Raw genomic sequence first — 23,139 nt, 5'->3', positions numbered from 1 at the left:
AGAATCATTTTTGCAAAGCGAAAAAAAAGCTGTTAATGTTGTATCCGGTGGATTCAGGGCTCTTTGTTGCACGTTGGTTTCCGTGAAATAAACACGTTGACCATTCTGTAAATGTACCGCTAAGTGAACAACAGCTGGACTACTTTCATGTATCGGAAATGAAAGAATTCGCCAAACAGCTTCATTACTGCTTATGTATCTTCCAGCCTGATATAGTAGGATTTCGTCGAAATCTTTGATTTCGGGCTGCAAGCCAAAAACTGCCATGTCACTGCCTTTGTTGACGTATTTACATATGTATTTGATTGCCTTTACGGAGTTACAGTATTCAACGTTTATGTGTGCATTAAATGTTTTTGATAATAATGGGGAATATGGAACAACCCACTGGTTATCTACTTCGATGGTGGTACCGTTACGCTTCTTTATTATTACTGTTTTACCGCCATCTTCAGTAGATCTTCTTCTATATTGTGGGTAACCATCATTGCCAGTAATCGTGTTTGATACTAAAAGTCGAGGATATTGCTTTGTGAACCTTCTTTTGGCCATGCATGGTGAATTTTCGTTCAGTGCACCGCAAGGTCCATGTATCATATTTTTTACAATAATATCATGTAACCCCTTATCGACATTTTTATCAGGTATTTCAGCGGAAATCACATCATCAATTTCGTTCGAAGTAATTTTTTTATGTAGCCAGATTAGTATATGTGCGTGTGGCAAACCTCGTTTTTGCCATTCCACTGAGTACATCCAGCATCGCACTGACCCAAACACTTCAAGTTTTACTATGTAGTTTTATCAGTGATTTCAACTTTTGCCGGAAGACACGGGCCGTAATGTCATGCCTATGAACCGCCGATTGTCCTTGAAGTAAAAGCTGCAGTATCTCGTCCCAAGATTGATTAAATATAAATGTAATAAATAAATCTGGAGGACCATAGAGACGAACATACGCAACAGCATCTTGAGCATATTCATGCATATGACGGGGACTGCCAGCATATGACGAAGGTAAAATTGTTAATCTTCCAACGTTTGTGGTATTACCGTCATTTATAACTGAATCTCGCAAATGAATGTATTGTTCAGAGAGGAGCTTGGTCTGATTCAGGCGGATATATAGCAAACGTTCTGATTCAATTTTAGCATACATATCAACGACAAATTAGTGAAACAATTCACGGCATTTTAAAATATAATTTTCTTCATCCTGCCGAATCATTAGTCTATAGGAATAATAATGTATTGCACTGCATTTCTTATTCATTTCTTTGTTAGTGGCTGGATTCATCAATTTAATATTAAAGTGATAGCCGTCGGCTCCATCCCAAAAGATGATAGGATATTGTAGGGCATCGTAGCATCGATGAGTTTCAGCAATTCTTAACAACTGAGCGTTTCGCTTATGAAGAATAATATCTCGAGGTAAAAACTGATCACCGACCATAACGATTGCCACTTCGTCGATAGTTGGAGCATTGTATCTACGCACATGTTGGCCAGGAGGCGTTTTGTCAGCAGAAATAACAATTTTATGCGTATCAGTAGGCATCAAATCGATGGCTGTTTTGAACAGACGCACTAAATTATTATTTTCATGGAAAAGATGTTGCAATTGGGAAACGATTGTCCTTTCAACGTTGGGAGAAATTTCGCAGCGTGCATTCAATTCAGAATTTCTATCACTGATGAAGTACAATTGTAAAAATTTATGATTCTCACCTGAGAATGGTAGAAGGGACCCTGCTCTATGATAAATTTGCCCTTTTACTTTGAAAGTAGACGTAAATTGATCTGGATTTTCGATTTGGGCTCCAAACGACGTCATTTGGAAACATGAGTTGTATTTTCTGATTTTTGACAAAAAACGCTTAGATTCTGACGTAGTTCCAGTAAGGAAAGTCTTCAATGGCTCTGGTGGTGCAGCCAATAGAGGAAGTTTAACTTTTCCTGAGGCGCAACACATTCCCATTGTTTCACCTTTTGAATTTCAAGGCCTTGCAATAGGGACAAATTTTAGACATTGTCCCAATTTGAACACATCAACTCAAGCTATAATCATCGACTGGGCTGTACCTGAATGCCAGGCGATAGCTTTCAGGTTGCTCTGATTCCTCGGCACGCTTTCTTTTCTTACTTTCTCTATCAGCAGCAAGCCTGATTTCTTGCTGTTCTTGTGATTCCTCGGCACGCTTTCTTTTCTTACTTTCTCTATCAGCAGCAAGCCTGATTTCTTGCTGTTCTTGTGATTCCTCGGCACGCCTTCTTTTTTCACTTTCTCTTTTAGCAGCAAGTCTGCTTTCGCGTTACTCTGGTAGTTCCTCGGCACGCTTTCTGTTCTTTCTTTCTCTATCAGCCTCAAGCCTGTTTCCTTGCTGTTCTTTTGATTCCTCGGCACGCTTTCTGTTCTTTCTTTCTCTATCAGCCTCAAGCCTGTTTCCTTGCTGTTCTTTTGATTCCTCGGCACGCTTTCTTTTCTGACTTTCTCTATCAGCAGCAAGTTTTTTGGCATAGACTCTTTGAGCATCTTCATCGGCTTTTGCCATTGTAAGTTCATCAGTCATTTTAAACTTAACCATTAATAGAGTTCTACGTGAACATATATGTCTTAAATATCTTTAATGACGTCACCGTCATAGCAAAAATGACGACAACTAACTTCATGACGTCAGTCGACACAGAAACATGACGTCACCTGACAGACAGACACACAGACAGACAACTTATTTATATATATATAGATATATATATATATATATATATATATATATATATATATATATATATATATATATATATATATTTTATATATATATATATATATATATATATATATATATATATATATATATATATATATATATAGTATACGTATACATATACATATACATATACGTATGCAAGGTACTAATTTTTAACTGCGTAGTTTTTTTCTTTTTGTTTCTTTATTTTTTTTTTTAGTTTTTTTAACTCCCCTCTTGAACTCCCTGAGGCGCTGTGTGTCCCAGCAACATGTATGCAAGGTGCTAATTTTCAACTGCGTATAAAGTTTTTTTTCTAGTTTTTTTTTCTTTTTTTCTTTGTCTTTTTTTTTAAATTATTTAGTCTAGAATCTATGGGTAAAGATCCATGCATTCAGTTGGAATGTATTGATTCTCATTTTCCTGGAAAATTACTTCTTATTGGGCTGTCCGGTTGTGACGTATATTGACTCCACCGGAGAACAGTTTTAATAAATTCCGATAGCACTTAGTTAAAATCACTGTTCATTCTTGAGCTTGTCTGAAAGGTTAAAGTTGTTAAAGGCAAGTTTTCGATTGTTTATTTGACCACTGGATTTTTTTTTTTTAAGGATGCTTAGGTGATATGTTTCGGTAAAATTATAGCAGTTCTTATAACTGGCTTACCAAAAAAGTGAACATATCACTCGATGCCTCTTTTTATGCTCTTTACGAATATAATAATTACTTCCAACTTAAGTTCAAATTTAAGCATTTTTGGAGCTCTTAAAAATGACGAATTTGCAAAAAATTATTACAATTCATATAACATGGGTTCATACAGTTCATGGGTCTAATTGTACTATGCCAAAGAGATCCACACCTCTTATATTTGAGCATAGGGAAGCTTGAATCGCTTTGGGGGCAATATTGAGGGGCAGTATCCATATCCAGAAGTTTCATACACCTAACTCAACTACCTGCCAAAATATAAGAGCCGGTGATCTAATTTGTGACCAAAAGTTCTAAGCATTTGAAAATAAACTTACATAAGCCTATGGAATATACCAAGTCTTATATTTGATTGTATTAACCATCGCTAGCCTGAATTTCTGAAAAACTGAGCATTTAATTTTAAGTAATATAACTGAAAAAAGAGCAGGGTTTTTGACACTCTCCTCTGCTTGTATGGTCCTTTGGAGTAAAGATTGAATAATTCACATAAAAGGCTGACAAACAAAATGAACATACCATTCGATGCCTTTTTTGTTCTTTCTAAATATAATCATTGTTTTTGGCGCAAATTCAATTTTATGCCCATTATAGACCCTCATAGATTATGACTTTTTTCTTGTTTTAGATATAGATTATATTTCTCTATAGCATGACTCTTGATAACCTTTTAAATGGGTTTTACAAGTCAAGAATCATGAAAGAAGGTCTATATTCCTGCAAGTTTTTGCAGGTTTCAACCTGCAGGTTTCAACCTGCAAAGTTTTTGCAGGTTTTAACCTGCAAGTTTCATTCCTGCAAGTTTCAACCTTTAGTGGAAAGTTTTCCGAAAAATTCGAGCAAAGTGGTGCTTCATTTTGTTAGTAAAATCAAAAATAAAAAGATTTATTGGGGTCGTGGTTTTAAAATTTTTGGTTACCCCTTGCGCCCCTTTGAGTAGTTTACTGCGCCCCAAATTTCAAGTCTATCAGCTTTATCCCTATGTTAGCCAGCAACGAGCATACGGCTTACTTTTATTCTGTTCTATATAGATGATTGAAAGCGAGGTGACACCCTGTATAACTGTATCTCATTGTCTTTTCTGGTGTATTTTCTATTTCGGCTTTACTATTCTTGTCAATAGCTGGAAGCCAAATTTCTTTAAATAATTACCAGCATATAATTAAGCTTTTATCTCACATCTCTCTATTGTGCAGCATTGCCGAAAGGTTTCAACTTTGATCTGGTTGTTGAACAGTTGTAAGTCTCCCAATATTATCATCAACTGGATATGTACTACTTTTTTCTGGGGGACAGTAAAGATCCTACAGTAAATTTTAAAAGGAGCTGTAGAAGATTTTTCTTGACATGTTTTTACCGCTCATTTTGGAGATCTTGAGTTTTGACGAGACTGTAGGTTTAGTTCGACCAAAATTGGAAGGGGGGGATGAGTCATTCCAAATCTTAATTTGTCAATTCTTATTCGTGTTTTTTAATTAATGGTAAAATTAAAGCACTCGAACAACTAACCTTTATGTGTTCATAAGGGAATTTTCAAAAATAAGTATTCCTACCCCTGTACTTAATACAAATGGACATAGACTAATGCGTGTTTTTAGTAAGCTAAATTTGCCGTATATATAAATATATTAAAAATATATATAATATATATAAAAATTTTTGGGATAAAATTCAAGCTTTAGTGTAAAGAGCAAGGTGTTGAAGAGGGGGTAAAAACCCACTCATACACGTAATAAAAAAAAAATAGAAGTCCGTTACGTAAGTAATTCGTAAGGTACGTATGTTAATTATTAACAAAAAGCTCGTACAAAAAATTAAAAATTCCATTTGTATTTTTAAGTAGCCAAAAACTGGAAGACAACTAGACCTCCTCCCCCACCCCTTTTTCCAAATTATTCGATCAAAACTATGAAAAAGCCATTTAGCAAAAAGAATTAATATGCAAATTTCGTTTTAATTATTCATGTACGGTGAGCCAAAATCAAAAGATGTATTGCTTCAAAACCGTTCAAAAAAAAAGTAAGGCAAGTAAGAAGCAACATTAAAACTTAAAACGAAAAGAAATTACTCCGTATATGAAAGGGGTTTTCCCCTCCGCAACGCCTCGTTCCTTACACTTAAAGATTTTTTATTGTCTTAAAAAGTAGAGTTGTGACAGAGTCAAACTTTAGTGTAAAGAGCGAGGCGTTGCGGAGGGGAAAACCCCTTTCATATACGGAGTAATTTCTGTTCTTTTCAAGTTTTAATGTCACTCCTTACTTGCAGTTAAAAAACATGTTTTTTTTATTTAATCAGTATCAGGGTTACCTATTGGACACATTTCCGTGAGCCAGGGAACAATGGCATAAGAGAGCAAAACAGTGACACATTTTACAAATTTTGGACATAGATGGGTAAAAGAGGATACGTTTTACAAATTTGTGACGTAAAACAGAAAATTTTGCGACTGGATACATATTTTGGTGAGAAAATGTCACTTTTCACCAATTCAATGCTCTCGTTTTTTTCGATCATTCGAGTTTTGCCAGAGATGTCGTAAGTCAAGGATTTTCTCCAAGTAGGGGATGAATTGTAAGAGACAGAGTAACATGAGTCTCGTGCTTTCATACTAACTAATTTTGTTTTGATGTTTCATAGGGATTTTATTAGTTTTCATTATATTTGATGTTAACTGGCAGCTTTGAAAAATGCTTACTAAGCGTCTTTTGGTTTTATTAAATAAAAAAACAAGTTTTTTTTAACAGAAAGTAAGGAGTAGCTTTAAAAGTTAAAACGAACAGAAATTAATTCGTATATGAAAGGGGCTGCTTCCTCTCAACGCTCTTTACGCTAAAGTTTGATTCTTTCTCGTAACTCTACTTTTTAAAACAGTAAAAAACTTTAGCGTAAAGAGCGGGGCGTTGATGGGAAAGCAGCCCCTTTCATATACGAAGTAATTTCTGTTCGTTTTAAGTTTAATGTCACTCTTTATTTTCCGTTAAAAAAACTTGTTTTTTTATTTAATATCTGAACGTTTTTGAATCAATGCATGTTTTGATTTTGGCTCTCCGCAGATGAATAATTAAAACGAAATTTGCATATTTATATTTTTTTGCTGAATAGTTTTGATCGAATGATTTTGAGAAAAAAAGAAGCGGGGGAGGAGGCCTATTCGCCTTCCGATTTATTGATTACTTAAAAAAGCAACTAGAACTTTTAATTTCTTACAAATGTTTTTAATAGTAAAAGATATACGTAACTTACAAATTAGCTTACGTAACGAACTTCTCTATTCTCATGTTTTTATTACATATATGAAGGGGTTCACCCCGTCGTCAGTACCTCGCTCTTTACACTAAAGCTTAAATTTTGTCCCAATTTTTTAAGAATGACCCCTGAATCACAAAAGCCTTAGAATAAATAGCTGAAATTACTAAAAATACTTTAGCGTAAAGAGCAAGGTATTAGAAGGAGAAGAGCCCATGATATACGTAATAATTTCTTTTCGCTTTATGTTTTAATGCTGCTCCTTGCTTTCAGTTGAAAAAACTTTTTCATATTTTTTTTTCATTGTTTTTTTTTAAATAAACTAGAAAACCCTGCGCTCCCTTCATGGAAATTCCCCCATGACAAATTCCTCCAAAGAAAGCTACCCCAACATATACCCCTCTTCTAAACCCCTCCCCAACCGAAAAATCCCCCAGAAAACGTCTGTACACATCCAAATAACCATTACGATATGAAAGAACTGGTCAAAGTTTGTAACTTGTAGCCCCTCCCACGGGGACTGTGGGGGAGTAAGTCGTCCCAAAAAACATAGTTATAAGGTTTTGGCACTACGCTGAATAAAATGGCTATCTGAGAATTTTGATCTGGTGACTTTGATAAAACGATTAGCGTGGGAGGGGGCCTAGGTGCCCTCCAATTTGTTTGGTCACTTAAAAAGGGCACTAGTACTTTTCATTCCATTAGAATGAGCCCTCTTGCAAGATTCTAGGACCACTGGGTCGACACAATCACCCCTGGAAAAAAACAACAACAAAAAAACAAACAAACAAATAAACACGCATCCGTGATCTGCCTTCTGGCAAAAAATGCAAAATTCCACATTTTTGTAGATACGAGCTTTAAACTTCTACAGTAGGGTTCTATGACTTTTAGGTGTTGTTTCCCCCTATTTTGTAAAATAAGGCAAATTTTCTCAGGCTCGTAACTTTTGATAGCTAAAACTAAACTTAATGAAACTTATATATTTAAAATCAGCATTAAAATGCAACTGTTTTGATATATCTATTGATATCAAATTTCTATTTTTTAGAGTTTTGATTACTATTGAGCCGGGTTGCTTCTTACTACAGTTCGTTACCACGAACTGTTTGATACAACTGGTAAAGTAATAATCTCTAGTTTTTGGTATTTCAAGATGGACACATTATAGCTAAGGATGAGACATTTTTGGATATTCAGAGGACACATTTAAGTACTTGACAACCCCAATCAGTACGAGAGAAGTGCGCACCTTACTCACCTGTAGCTCACATCTAGAATCCAATGTCTAAAATTCAACTTATCTATGAAATCGAATTGATGAAAATTGGATTTTACTTTAGATAAAGTTACCTGTATAGTTGCTTTTCTTAATGAAATATAGATTAACCATGATAATAAAAAAAAGAGTTTAAGTTCAAAATTAAACTACGGGTTCTACATTATATTGCATCAGTGGCATCGCTCAAGGCTACTTAAGCCTATGTTTCCTGTCAAGGTTTTTTGTATCTTATTTTTCTGCACTCTTTTGGTTCAATTTTTTAACATAAGCCGACAAATGTGCTTTCATTCTATATCTGAGATTAAATAAAAAAAAATAAGTTTTTTTTTTAACTGAAAGTAAGGAGCGGCATTAAAACTTAAAACGAACAGAAAGTACTTCGTGTATGAAAGGGGCTGTTCCTTCCTCAATGCCCCACTCTTTACGCTAAAGTTCGATTCTTTCTCTCAATTCTACTTTATAAAACAGTAAATAACTACTATAAACAGTAAGTCAGCCCCAAAGACATAGTTATTATGTTTTTGGACTATGCTGAACAAAATGGCTATCTCAAAATTTTGATCCATTGACTTTGGGAAAAAATGAGCGTGGGAGGGGGCCTAGGTACCATCCGACCTTTTGGTCACTTAAAAAAGGCACTGGAAATTTAAATTTCCGTTAGAATGAGCCCTCTCGTGACATTCTAGGACCACTTGGTCGACACGATCACCCCTGGGAAAAAAACAAACAAACAAATAAACACACACCCGTGATCGGTTCTTCAGGCAAAAAATACTAAGTTCTATATTCTTGTAGATAAGAGCGTGAAACTCATACAGCAGGGTTCTCTGATACGCTGAATGCGATGGGATCTGAATGCGATGGTATAATTTCGTTAAGATCGTATGACTTTTAGGGATGTTTTCCCCTGTTTTCCAAAACAAGGCAAATTTCCTCATGCTCGTAACTTTTGATTAGTAAGACTAAATTTGACGAAACTTATATATTTAAAATCAGCATAAAAATACAAATCTTTTGATGTATCTATTAGTATCAAAATTTCGTTTTTTAGAGTTTCGTTTACTATTGAGCCGGGTCGCTCCTTACTACATTGCGTTACCACGAACTGTTTGATTCAGCCTCATGACTCTTGATATTTCTCTAAATTGGCAGAGTGCTGCGAAACCAGAGCTTTTTTTGTAAATCTAGAATCATGTGTAGTTTGAAAAGCGGTTTCCAGCTTGAACAGCATTGCTGTTTATTCATTGCAATTAACCCCATCTCTTTAGTAGCTTTGTAATAAATTTCCACGAAATATTTAATTTGTCATTTCATTTCTTAGAAAAAATTTAATCAAACGCCAAGAAATTGTTCGAAACTCTGAACAGAAAAGCTGTCAACAGTTCAGACAGCTTTCAACAACTGTTGACAGTTTGAGCTGCCAACAGTTCAACAGATAAGAAGTGATTTATATTACATATTTAATTTTATAATACAAATCAAAAATTTACCTTCCAATTTTTCAGGTTAAAAGTTTGTTGAATATGTGTTAGAAACATGCGGAAACATAGCAATTTTTCTATTTACAAGCAAGTGTAGATTGTTCTCTAAGAAAAGGTCTAAGGAATGTTGTAATTCTGGTTGTAGTAAATCCAATGATAAATAAGTCTCTTGTCTTTTTGGTGCAAATTACAGGTATAGACACTAGTCACAAAATCACTGAACTTCTGTAGTGATAATAATCTAAATTATTACAGATAAGCAATTCCAACTCTTTTCGGCTAAGCGGGTAATAGCCCCTTGAATGTGCAATTAAGTTTAAATTGTTTCACATCTTCAAGGATGCTTAATTAGCTATTAACGTTGTACATCTTGCCTCTGTCTTACAGCTGACTTATAAGCTTGAGTTCATTGGTATTTGTCACCAGGTTCCAGTTTGTTGCCGTGGGAACCAGAATGATGAAGAGGTTCTTCCTTTTGACTTGGATTATATTTTTTCTTTTTGATTCCTCGGAATCTGCGACAACAATGCAAGAAGCTGCCGTGCATCCAGGTAAGACTAATTTATTTTTTCCATTGAGCAAAACCTTTAAGCATCCAGTTATCTACTTAACACTAACTTCCCCGGATGTTCCAAATACTTATCCCCTCGAACTTAATTCCGATGAGACGATAATAAAAAAGCGTCTCCATAACAATTCAAAGAAGAAAGAAATACTTATCCGCCAACTTGTTAGCTGATATGCTATGGCCAAATAGGCGAATGAAAACTTCAATTGCGTGTGCTCTACTCTAAACACAGCTTATATACAAATCTCTTAAGGTGTGCCATATTTTATCATTACTGTCCCTTTTTTGTCTGAATAAAATTGTACTCTGTATATTCTTTCCTTTAAGAAAATATTTTTTTTAAATCACGTGTGCCGTCACTTATCCCGCATTTTCTGGGGTTAGCCGATGCAAAATATCCGATAACAATTCTCAACGTTTCAAATAGTTATCCTCCTAGCCTCTGACGTCATTTACGTCTTGTGAAGCGCTTAGGATAAGCAATCGGGCTTGTCAGATAAGTAATATTGGCCTGCATGAACGCATTCCTTGTTTTGAACACTGGTCTTTGATAGCGGTAGCATTCGCAAATTTTGTCGACAATAATCCCTCAATCCTTCAGTAATCCCCGGGAGAAAATTTGTCTCTCCGAAACCTATGCTCTTCTATGTAATCTCCCTGAAAATCAAAGTTCTTTCTGAAATATTACGAGGAGTTTGTCAGGTATGGAAGATAATGCACGACGACAAATATTTGGGAAATAACTGCCAGTTCCAAAGTAATCACCTAACAGCGATGGCTTTTCCAACACGGGTAGACAAACATTGGTTCCTGAATAGTCAAGTATAGCAGGGGGTTGTAAATTACTGTGGATGTAGGGCAGTAGTTACCTCCCCCCAGGTATTTTGAAAGACATCAAAGGTATATAATTAAAGGAAAATAGTGGTTTATAACGTCAAGTTCATAAATGTGACTTTTTTATGACAGAGTTTAACTTTTTAAGATAACCTACTTGGCCGATAGCTGAACAAACACAAGGTATTCTTCCAACATGCGTAAAAGGTATACTGACTTTTTCAAAAAACAGATCACCGTCTTCTTGGGATACATTTCAAACTTGTAAAGCACGCATAAATAAAAAAGTCTATTTGGTCGGACAAGTTGTGTATGCAACTGAACTGATATTGAAAACCATTGCATTAGATTTAAACATTTACTTTCTTCCAGCATGAGCAAATGGTAAGCTGGCTTTTTGAAATATAATTCGACGTTTATTTGATACGACATATCGTTGCACGATTCTGATTTAAATAAGGTGTGACATGCTTATCTTTCTGCTAAGGAGTTAAGACGGGGAAAAGCGGGTGGTTTGGAGAGGACACGTGGCCAACTCTTTCCAGTTATGCCGGTTTAAAATTTTTCCATGCTTCTGGCTTTAATAAGGTTTAATCTGTCCTTCTCTTCTAGTCAAATAAATATGGAAGTATGTTTCTAGTACCTTTGCTTTAAAACAAAGTGACCAGGACAAAAGTAATATTATAAGAAACACGTTCCTCTTAACTTACCTGATGCTACTGCGTTAGATTGGGATTTTCATGCCTACGCACACTTTAGTTTAAGCTAAATTAAAGCAAAATGAATTATGACAATATCTTTTTGGGGTTTTATACTCCACCCAATCCTAAAAAGAATCTGCTGAAACACCCCACTCCCCAAGATTCTTAGTCATTTTACCTAAGATATATGTTTATCTTTAGATCACCCCGGAAAATGCTACATGAACTACATGGGCGAAGACATTTTTTTATCACCAGGTGGAGCATGGACATCCGGAGATTGTGAGCAAATTACATGCGATCGAAGAAATCAAAATTCGAATGAACTTTTGTTGTATATAGCTTCGTAAGTTTTGGCCTTTTCTTCCCAAATATTTGTTTTTTCTACCTCCTTTCCTTTTTTGATTCTCTGTTTTGAGATCTTTTACTTTCTGCTCTCATTCTGAATTTTCTTTTCAACTAGATTACTCACACCCATGGATACAAAAGAATCGAAGTTTCTAAAAATGAATTGACAAATACTGACGGAAACTTTTGTTTAAGAAATTGAAAAAAATTACTTATCCCTGACGTTTTCGTGAATTGGCACCACTGCATACAATAAGCTATTGTGACACCCTTTATAATCTTTTTTGGAAAAATAAATATATTAAATGCTTGGAAGCACGCATAGCTGGAAACACATAGGCACATAAGCTTTTACTTTGGGCATTTAAATTTCTCCCTAATTTCTAACTTGCTCCATAAAGTTACAAAATAATCTTCATAGACCATTGTCCTAAGTAAATAAGCCATTTTTTGTAACAAAACTTGGTCAAAAGAGTTTGATGATTCCACAGTAGTAGATTCAACTTTGGTTTCAACAATATCAACTTCTGAATCCACAATATTTATGACGGTCGTTTCGATGTTTTCACGAATCGGAGCTGGACCTTCCATGGTAATAATACACTTAGGGAGTGACCCTCCGCTCTTATTGTTCTCTTCCCTCTGAGCTACCCCCTGCAAAGTGATGCTCAAGGCGGTCCGCTTCTTCTTAGCTATGCCACTGTTTAGAGCATTTATTTGATCTTACGCATCATATTATTGATATAAACAAAATTAACTAAGTATTGTGTCGGAAATGATACTTTTAATTAATTAATTAATTAATAAACAAATAAACTATTTGTATTATAAATTAATAAACTAATTAATTAATTAATAAACAAACTTTCATAATCTTATATTTTTATTATGTATACGAGGGGGTTTGTACCCTCGTTAATACCTCGCTCTTAACACTAAATCGTATGTTTTTTCCCAATTCTTTAAGAATCACCCCTGAATCCGAAAGGCCGTAGAATAAATAGTTGAAATTACTAAAAATACTTTAGCATAAAGAGCATGGTATTTATCTCCTCCTAAATGCCTCGCTCTTTATGCTAAAGTATTTTTAGAACCCCTCATATGCGTAATAATCTCTGTTCGTTTTAAGTTTCAATGCTACTCCTTCCTTTCATTTGAAAAAAAACGTTTTCATGTTTGTTTTTCATTGTTTTCTTATAGTAATGCTAGAAAATCCTGCGCCCTTTTTCTTTGAATTTTTCTTTCCCCATGACAGATTCATCCAAGGAAAGATCCTCCAACATAGCCCTCTCCCCTCAGCCCCACCCCCAAATAAAATAAAATCCCCCTGAAAACGTCTGTACACTTTCCAATAACCATTACTATATGTAAACACTGGTCAAAGTTTGTAACTTTCAGCCCCTCCCCCAGGGATTGTGGGGGAGTAAGTCATCCCCAAAGACATACTTATTATGGTTTTCGACTATGCAAAACAAAATGGCTATCTCAAAATTTTGATTTGTTGACTTTGGGAAAAAAATGAGCGTGGAAGGGGGCCTAGGTGCCCTCCAATTTTTTTGGTCACCTAAAAAGGGCACTAGAACTTTTCATTTCCGTTAGAATGAGCCCTCTTGCGACATTCTAGGACCACTTGGTCGATACGATGACCCCTGGAAAAAAAAAACAACAAACAAACAAATAAACACGCACCCGTGATTTGTCTTCTGGCAAAAAATACAAAATTCCACATTTTTGTAGATAGGAGCTTGAAACTTCTACAGTAGGGTTCTCTGATACGCTGAATCTGATAGTGTCATTTTCGTTAAGACTCTACGACTTTTAGGGGGTGTTTCTCCCTATTTTCTTAAATGATGCAAATTCTCTCAGGCTCGTAACTTTTGATGGGTAAGACTAAACTTGATGAAACTTGTATATTTAAAATCAGCATTGAAATGCGATTCTTTTGATGTAGCTATTGATATCAAAATTCAATTTTTTAGAGTTTTGGTTTCTATTGAGCTGGGTCGCTCCTTACTACAGTTCGTTACCACGAACTGTTTGACAGGTCAAAGTGTGTAACTTGTTGCTCGTCCCACGGGGACTGTGGGGGAGTAAGTCGTCCCCAAGGACATAGTTATAAGGTTTTTCGACTACGCTGAATAAAATGGCTATCTCAGAATTTTGATCCGTTGACTTTCAGAAAATAATTAGCGTGGGAGGGGGTCTAGGTACCCTCCAATTTTTCCCGTTAAGCTTTTAATTGTTTTAAAAAGTAGAATTGTGGCAAAGAGTAAACTTTAGCGTAAAGAGCGAGGTATTGCGGAGGGGACAACCCATTTCATATACAGAGTCATTTCTGTTCGTTTTAAGTTTTAATGTCGCTCCTTACTTTCAGCTAAAAAAATTAGTTTTTTTTATGTAACTTCTGAACGTTTTTGAATTAATGCGTGTTTGGTTTTGGCTCTCCGCACATAAATTATTAAAATGAAATTTGTATATTAATTCTTTTTTGGCTAAATGGCTTTCTCTTAGTTTTTATCAGACGATTTTGAGAAATAAGGGGTGGAAAAGGAGGTCTAGTTGCCCTCAAATTTTTCAGTTACTAAAAAGGCAACTAGAACTTTTAATTTTTAACGAATGTTTTTATTAGTAAAAATTATACGTAACTTAAGAATTAACTTACGTAACAAACTTTCATAATCTTATATTTTTATTATGTAAACGAGGTGGTTTGTACCCTCGTTAATGCCTCACTCTTTACACTAAATCGTAAGTTTTGTCCCAATTCTTTAAGAATGACCCCTGAATGAGAAAGGCCGTAGAATAAATAGTTGAAATTACTAAAAATACTTTAGCATAAAGAGCGAGTTATTTATCTCCTCCTAAATACCTCGCTCTTTATGCTAAAGTATTTTTAGAACCCCTCATAGGCATAATAATCTCTGTTTGTTTTAAAGTTTCAATGCTACTCCTTCCTTTCATTTGAAAAAAACTTTTCATGTTTATTTTTCATTGTTTTCTTATAGTAATGCTAGAAAATCCTGCGCCCTTTTCATTGAATTTTTCTTCCCCCATGACAGATTCCTCCAAGGAGAGATCCTCCAACATAGCCCTCTCCCCTCAGCCCCACCCCCAAACAAAACAAAATCCCCCTGAATACGTCTGGACACTTCCCAATAACCATTACTATATGTAAACACTGGTCAAAGTTTGTAACTTGCAGCCCCTCCCCCAGGGAATGTGGGGGAGTAAATCATGCCCAAATATATAGTTATTATGGTTTTCGACTATGCTGAACAAAATGGATATCTCAAAATCTTGATCCGTTGACATTGGGAAAAAATGAGCGTGGGAGGGGGCCTAGATGCCCTCCATTTTTTTTGGTCACTTAAAAAGGGCACTAGAACTTTTCATTTCCGTTAGAATGAGCCCTCTTGCAACAATCTAGGACCAATTGGTCGATACGATGACCCCTGGGAAAAAGAAAAAAAAAAACAAAAAAAACAAACAAATAAACACGCACCCGTGATTTTGGCAAAAAATACAAAATTCCATATTTTTGTAGATAGGAGCTTGACACTTCTACGGTAGGGTTCTCTGATACGCTGAATCTGATGGTGTCATTTTCGTTAAGACTCTACGACTTTTAGGGGGTGTTTCCCCCTATTTTCTTAAATAAGGCAAATTTTCTCAGGCTCGTAAGTCTTGATGGGTAAGACTAAACTTGATGAAACTTATATATTTAAAATCAGCATTAAAATGCGATCCTTTTGATGTAGCTATTGATATCAAAATTCCATTTTTTAGAGTTTTGGTTTCTATTGAGCCGGGTCGCTCCTTACTACAGTTCGTTACCACGAACTGTTTGATTCAAATTTAAGCACTTTTTGAGTTCTTAGAAATGACGAATTTTCAAAAAATAATGATAGGTCATGTAACTGAACTAACTTACCAATAAATTGAACATACCACTTGATGCCTTTTTTATGTTCTTTATAAATATAATAATCACTTTTTAGCGCAAAATCAAATTTCATCACTGCTTGAGCTTTTAAAATTGACAAATTTTCAATTAAAGTATGACTGATCGCTCGTTTTCCACAAAATAATACTACGTTTTCTCAGCGCCATCTTTTCCATCGTTTTCGAAAAAATAATGCTACATTTTTTCAGTTCTACATTATTACATTCGTAAAGAACATAAAGAAAAGGCATTGAGTGGTATATTCACTTTATTGGTAAGCCAGTTATATAAACTGCTATAATTTTACCGGGGGGGGTTGGGTTTGAACCACACCCCTAGAAATTTTTTCTAATTTTTTACGTCTCCCCTACCCCTGAGAAAAGTAACTCCCTAAAAAAAAACATGGATACATCCTTGTGCTTGACATAAACTATTTTCTCTACAAGAAAATATTGACCACCTGATCACTGATTATAAAAGTATCGGTCTAAGGGTCAACGCACTAAAGACGGAGTTTGTTGAATTTTGTTCCTCGGCAAGCAAGTAGAAAAGCAGTGGTCCTACATATGTAACGGTTGAACAAATGAAAATTATCCCTGGAAATACCATGAAATACCTGGGAATAACGTACGGTCATGATGTCAGATGTTCCCGTTTACTAATAATCGAGAAAATTACCAAGAGTATTCGTTTAAGTTACGGGAAGTTTGTCTCTCTGAAATTTAGCTTAAACAGGAAGATTCTTGCAAAGCTTTATGCAGTGGTTGCTCTCCCTCACCTGCTTTATGTATCTCCGCTTTGGGCACAACACAGCTTAGATACCTATACAGTTATGAAAACTCCTATGTTGCCCATGATAAGATTTTGGTACAGAGCTCTGAACTTGGCGCCTCCTCTAAGTCCGCGCTTCGACGTGTAGATTGTACAACAACGCAATAGATGGGAACACAATTTTGTTTTGTTGCATACACAGCTTAGATACCAATATCAGTATCTAAACTGTGCTGCCAGTTTCCTGTCTCCAGCCGCTAGCATCGCTACCGCGCACTGTGTCCCAAAAATAAATCGAGTTTTCGTAATTGTATTGGTATCCAAGCTGTGGCTGTGGGACTGGTTCACACAAACTGACAGACTAAAACTCCCATATGTATACTGCAAATCGAAGCATTTTTGCTTCGATATCCGCTCTACGATACAAAATGCATTTGTTCTAAGATCTCAAAATATGGTGGGCCCAATTGTCATTGTGCCTTCTGCTGAAACAAGTGCAGAAAAAAAAGGCGTAGGAAAAATTATTCGAGTTTTTGCCTCTACACCAGATCTACGAGTACGAATGATGAAGTTATTTCTTAATTTTGTTCTTTGATGCTGAGTGTTTTTGTTCTTTCCTTATCTTCTTTTGTATTACTCCGCTTTTTTTGGATGAGCGGGCAAAAATAAAAATATTATTATTCATTATTATTATAAAGTATTTGAATTTATACAAAGTCAATGGGTTTATCAGGCCAGGATGAACAAATTATTTCGGTCATTCCATTGGCTTGTGTCAGTATTTAGGTGTAGAAAAATAGTCAAAAAAAAATCCTGCACCCCCTTCATGAAAATTCTCATCCCTCGTAATAAATTCCTCCATGGAAATATCCTCCCAAGTGACCCCCTACCCCCGACCCACCCCCACCCCAACGCACAGAAAGTCCCTGAAAACGTCTGTACACATCATAATAACCATTAAAATATGTAAATAATGGTCAAAGTTTTAACTTGCAGCCCCTCCCCCGGGGACTGTGGAGGATTAAGTCATCCCCAAAAAAATAGTTATTAGGTTTTTGAACCAAGGTGGACAGAATGGCTGTCTCAAAATTGTGTTCTAGTGACTGGGAAAAATATGCATGAGAGGGGGCATAGGTGCCCTCCAATTTTTTGGTCACTTAAAAAGGGCACTAGCACTTTTAATTTTTCGTTAGAATGAACCCTCTCGTGACATTCTAGGACCACTGGGTCGGTATGATCACCCCTTGGAAAAAAAAACAACAAACAAACAAATAAAGACGCATCCATGATCTGTCTTCTGTCCAAAAATACAAAATTCTACATTTTTGTAGATAGCAGCTTGAAACATCTACAGTAGGGTACTCTAAATCTGATGGTGTGATTTTCGTTAAGATTTTATGACTTTTAGGGGGTGTTTCCTCCTATTTTCTAAAATAAGGCAAATTTTCTCAGCCTCGTAACTTTTGATGGGTAAGACTAAACTTGATGAAACTTATATATTTAAAATCAGCATTAAAATGTAATTCTTTGATGTAGCTATTGGTATCAAAATTCCATTTTTTAGAGTTTTGATTACTATTAAGCCGGGTCGCTCCTTACTACAGTTCCTTACCACGAACTGTTTGATACAACTAGTAAAGTAACAACCTCTTGTTTTTGAGATTTCAAGATGGATACATTATAGCTAAGGATGACACATTTTTAGATATTCAGGGGACACATTTAAGTACTTGACAACCCCAATCAGTACCAAAGAAGTGCGCAGCTTACTCACCTGTGGATTACATCTAGAATCCAATGTGTAAAATTCAACTTATCTGTGAAATCGAATTAATGAAAATTGGATTTTACTTTAGGTAAAGTTACCTGTATGTTTGTTTTTCTTAATGAAATATTGCTTGGCCATGATAATTAAATAAAAAGAGTTTAAGTTCAAAACTAAACTACTGGTTCTACATTATATTGTATTAGTGGCATCGCTCAAGGCTACTTAAGCCTATGTTTCCTGTCCAAGTTTGTTGTATCTTATTTTTCTGCACTCCTTTGGTTCAATGTTTTAACATTAGTCGACAAATTTGCTTTCATTCTATAATAGATTAAATTTTAAAAAAATAAGTTTTTTTTTAACTGAAAGTAAGGAATGACATTAAAACTTAAAACGAACAGAAACTACTCCGTGTATGAAAGGGGCTGTTCCTTCCTCAACGCCCCACTCTTTACGCTAAAGTTTGATTCTTTCTTTCAATTTCAAACAGTTCGTGGTAACGGAGCGACCCAGCTCAATAGTAACCAAAACTCTAAAAAATTGAATTTTGATATCAATAGCTACACCAAAAGAATTGTATTTTAATGCTGATTTTAAATATATAAGTTTCATCAAGTTTAGTCTTACCCATCAAAAGTTACGAATCTGAGAAAATTTGCCTTATTTAAGAAAATAGGGGGAAACAGCCCTTAAAAGTCATATAATCTTAACGAAAATCACACCATCAGATTCAGCGTATCCGAGAACCCTACTGTAGAAGTTTCAAGCTTCTATCTACAAAAACGTGGAATTTTGTATTTTTTGCCAGAAGACAAATCACGGGTGCGTGTTTATTTGTTTGTTTTTTTTTTTTTGTTTTTTTTTCCCAGGGGTCATCGTATCGACCAAGTGGTCCTAGAATGTCGCAAGAGGGCTCATTCTAACGGAAATAAAAAGTTCTAGTGCCCTTTTTAAGTGACCAAAAAAATTGGAGGGCATCTAGGTCCCCTCCCACGCTCATTTTTTCCCCAATGTCAACGGATCAAGATTTTGAGATATCCATTTTGTTCAGCATAGTCGAAAACCATAATAACTATGTATTTGGGCATGATTTACTCCCCCACATTCCCTGGGGGAGGGGCTGCAAGTTACAAATTTTGACCAGTGTTTACATATAGTAATGGTTATTGGGAAGTGTCCAGACGTTTTCAGGGGGATTTTATTTTGTTTGGTGGGTGGGGCTGAGGGGAGGGGGCTATGTTGGAGGATCTTTCCTTGGAGGAATCTGTCATGGGGGAAGAAAAATTCAAGGAAAAGGGCGCATGATTTTCTAGCATTACAATTAGAAAACAATGAAAAATAAACATGAAAACGTTTTTTCAAATGAAAGGAAGGAGTACCATTGAAACTTAAAACGAACAGAGATTATAACGCATATGAGGGGTTCTAAAAATACTTTAGCATAAAGAGCGAGGTATTTAGGAGGAGATAAATACCACGCTCTTTATGCCAAAGTATTTTTAGTAATTTCAATTATTTATTCTACGGCCTTTCTGATTCAGGGGTCATTATTAAAGAATTAGGACAAAACTTAAGATTTAATGTAAAGAGCGAGGTATTAACGAGGATACAAACTCCCTTGTATACATAATAAAAATATAAGATTGTTACGTAAGTTGCTAATTTATAATAGATAACTTCGAAGACCACACTGCCTTTCCATGACGAAAGTAAAACAGTTCAAAATAGGGATGATACCTTTTTATTGACAGTGAAATATAAAATTTTTTAAATTTTTTAAATAAAATCTTTTTTAAAAAATTTTATATTTCACTGTCAATAAAAAGGTATCATCCCTATTTTGAACTGTTTTACTTTTGGCTAATTTATAAGTTACGTATAATTTTTACTAATAAAAACGTTCGTTAAAAATTCAAAGTTCTAGTTGCCTTTTTAAGCAACCAAAAAATTGGAGGGCTACTAGGCCTCCTTCTCCACCCCTTATTTCTCAGAATCGTCTGATCAAAACTAAGAGAAAGCCATTTAGCCAATAAAAAAAAAAATTAATATACAAATTTAATTTTAATAATTTATGTGCGGAGAGCCAAAACCAAACATGCATTAATTAAAAACGTTCAGAAATTAAATAAAAAAACTAGTTTTTTTAACTGAAAGTAAGGAGCGACATTAAAACTTATATATATACTATATATACTTATATAAAACTTATATATACGTATATATACTTATATATACATAAACTTATATAAACTTATATACTCCGTATATAAAATGGTTTGTCCCCTCCGCAATCCCTCGCTCTTTACGCTAAAGTTTGATTCTTTGTCACAATTCTACTTTTTAAAACAATTAAAAACTTGACTCTTTTCCACAATTCTGCTTTTAAAAACAATTAAAAGCTTTAGCGTAAAGAGCGAGGCATTGCGGAGGGGACAAACCATTTTATATACGGAGTAATTTCTGTTCGTTTTAAGTTTTAATGTCGCTCCTTACTTTCAGCTAAAAAAATTAGTTTTCTTTTATTTATTACTTTATAAAACAGTAAATAACTACTATAAACAGTAAGTCAGCCCAAAGACATAGTTAATATGTTTTTTGACTATGTTGAACAAAATAGCTATCTAAAAATATTGACCCATTGACTTTGGGAAAAAAATGAGCATGGGAGGGAAATTTTACTCCCTATTTTAGAAAATAGGATGAAACTTATATATCTAAAATCAGCATTAAAATGCAATTCTTTTAATGTAACTATTGGTATCAAGTTCCGTTTTTAAGCGTTTCGATTACTATTGAGCCGGGTCGCTCCTTACTACAGTTCGTTACCACGAACTGTTTGATAATTGAATGATGTAACTATTGGTATCAAAGTTCCGTCTTTTAGCGTTTCGATTACTATTGAGCCGGGTCGCTCCTTACTACAGTTCGTTGCCGCGAACTGTTTGATACAAGTTACAGCAGTGGATTTGACCAGAAATTTCATGTTCTGGAAGGGACTTTAACCCTGTGTTTATCAAATAAAGAAAAGTTTTTCTTAAACTGAAAGTAAGGAGCAACATTAAAACCCAGAAAGAAGAGAAATTATTCCGTATATGAAAGGATACCCCCTCTTCAATACCTTGCCTTTTACGTTAAAGCTGTTAGCACTGTTAGAACAGTCAAACTTAGGCAAAAAGAGCAAGGTATTAAGAAGGTGGCAACGCTTCATACATAGAATAATTTCTATTTAACAGTAAAGTTGTCCAGAATAATAATTTTAATGTTGCTACTTACTTTCAGATAAAAAACTGAAAACAGCATTATTTTACATCTAACATATCAAAAGAATTGGCATATTATGCTGATTCCAAATATGTAAGATTCTTTAAGTTTAGCGTAATCAACGTAATCATCATCAGATTCAGCGTAATCAGCGTATCAGTAGTCCTACAGAGAACTACTAGGTTTGAAGCTTTAATTTACAAAAATGCAGACTTTTGTATTTTTGCCACAAGAAACATGATAGATACGTGTTTATGCGCGTTTATTTATTTCCAGCGGTGATTGTTTGAAACCAATGGTCCTAAAATATCGGGAAAAGGCTCACTAATACAAAAATTGGAAGTTTCAGTGGCTTTATTAAGTGACCTAAAATATTTTGGTCAGCTAGCCCCTTCATGTTCCCTCTTTTCTCCATACTTGAACGATCAAAATTTTTAGATAGCTATTTTGTTCAGTCTAATTGAAATGCCCAATAACAATGCCTTTGAAGATAAAATGACCCCTCCCCCATCCCCTTGAGAAAGGTCTTTAAGTTAATAAATTTGCCCGTAGTCTACGGATAATGTTGATGGGAACTACGCAAACATCTCTTAGATCATAAGGGTCGTTTAATTAGAACACTAAGAAGCTGATTAAAAGTACAAACACACTTTAGAGCTAGGATCAATGCATTGAGGAGGGTCTACTCCCCCTCATATGCACAAGAATTTCTGTTCTTTTTAAGTTTCAATGTTGCTCCTTATTTTCAGTTTAAAAAGATTGTTGTTTATTTAATTTTTTTAAAACAGTGAACATAAAACAGCCAATATCATAAAAGAAGCCTAAGTGAGTGCAAATACGTGGGCGTTTGGTTTGAAAATATAAATTAAGGATACTTTCGCAAAAAATTTGCCTGGTTATGATTGTAGAAACGGATAAAATGGCTCTTCTTTTTCGTCTGTGTAGCACCGCATACGGGCTACTTTGATGGTTAATGGCAGAAAGTTTAATTTTGAATTCTTTTGTTGAGATCCATCGAAATTTCCATACAAAATAAAAACAAAACAAAAACAAAGGGACAAGTTAGGTCTCACTGATTTTAGTTGTTTAACTTTTCTGAAAATCTATTTTTATCAAAATTTAGCTCCTAACAATAGATCTATGCACTATTTGTTGTCCTGTTTTGAGGGAATATATTTCTAGATTAAATGGTACATTTTTAGGTGTGGTGTCATGGGCTATGGCAATGGACCTTGCAAGCTTCATAAAGACTTATCACTACCCTATCCTGATTGCTGCAAATACGAATGTTCTGATCTGGTTGACTGATGAGGAAAAAGCTTGATTTTTATGCAAACATTCGTACTGTACTTTGTTTTGTAACTGGTTAATTTTTTGTTTGTTTTGAAAACGGGAAACAGTTAAATATACGTATGAAGGAAGATGAAAAGAATCATATGCTCCTGAGCTTAGATTTGACACGAGATTTTAGTGACTAGCTC

General features: G+C 35.0%; 1 protein-coding gene and 1 long non-coding RNA gene across 2 annotated transcripts; one reads left to right on the top strand and one right to left on the bottom strand.

Moving 5' to 3' along the window:
• The first annotated feature begins 3,180 nt into the window (after nucleotides 1–3,180).
• On the top strand, nucleotides 3,181–23,090 carry LOC136038770 (uncharacterized). Its single transcript, XM_065722144.1, has 4 exons — nucleotides 3,181–3,311; nucleotides 9,855–10,018; nucleotides 11,772–11,916; nucleotides 22,861–23,090. The coding sequence occupies exons 2-4, from the start codon at nucleotides 9,922–9,924 to the stop codon at nucleotides 22,964–22,966; spliced, it is 348 nt and encodes a 115-aa protein (XP_065578216.1). The 5' UTR covers nucleotides 3,181–3,311; nucleotides 9,855–9,921; the 3' UTR covers nucleotides 22,967–23,090.
• Nucleotides 9,855–11,772, bottom strand: LOC136038772 (uncharacterized). The gene is made up of 2 exons (XR_010620297.1): nucleotides 11,618–11,772; nucleotides 9,855–10,052 (listed from the first exon to the last, which is right to left on the bottom strand). It is a non-coding gene; the product is annotated as an uncharacterized LOC136038772 (long non-coding RNA).
• Nucleotides 23,091–23,139: the final 49 nt, after the last annotated feature.

The sequence above is a fragment of the Artemia franciscana genome, chromosome 18 (genome assembly GCF_032884065.1).
Source record: "Artemia franciscana chromosome 18, ASM3288406v1, whole genome shotgun sequence".
In the NCBI taxonomy this organism is placed as follows: domain Eukaryota; kingdom Metazoa; phylum Arthropoda; class Branchiopoda; order Anostraca; family Artemiidae; genus Artemia; species Artemia franciscana.
Note: the sequence above shows the minus strand (reverse complement) of the source record. Positions and strands in the feature narration are given on the sequence as shown.

What these genes read in the sequence shown, in the direction of transcription:
- LOC136038770 (XM_065722144.1), top strand. Translation starts at nt 9,922, where the DNA reads ATGATGAAGAGGTTCTTCCTTTTGACTTGGATTATATTTTTTCTTTTT. An exon ending in AGAAGCTGCCGTGCATCCAG is followed by an intron (nt 10,019 to 11,771) that starts GTAAGACTAATT and finishes GTTTATCTTTAG; the next exon opens with ATCACCCCGGAAAATGCTAC. An exon ending in CTTTTGTTGTATATAGCTTC is followed by an intron (nt 11,917 to 22,860) that starts GTAAGTTTTGGC and finishes GTACATTTTTAG; the next exon opens with GTGTGGTGTCATGGGCTATG.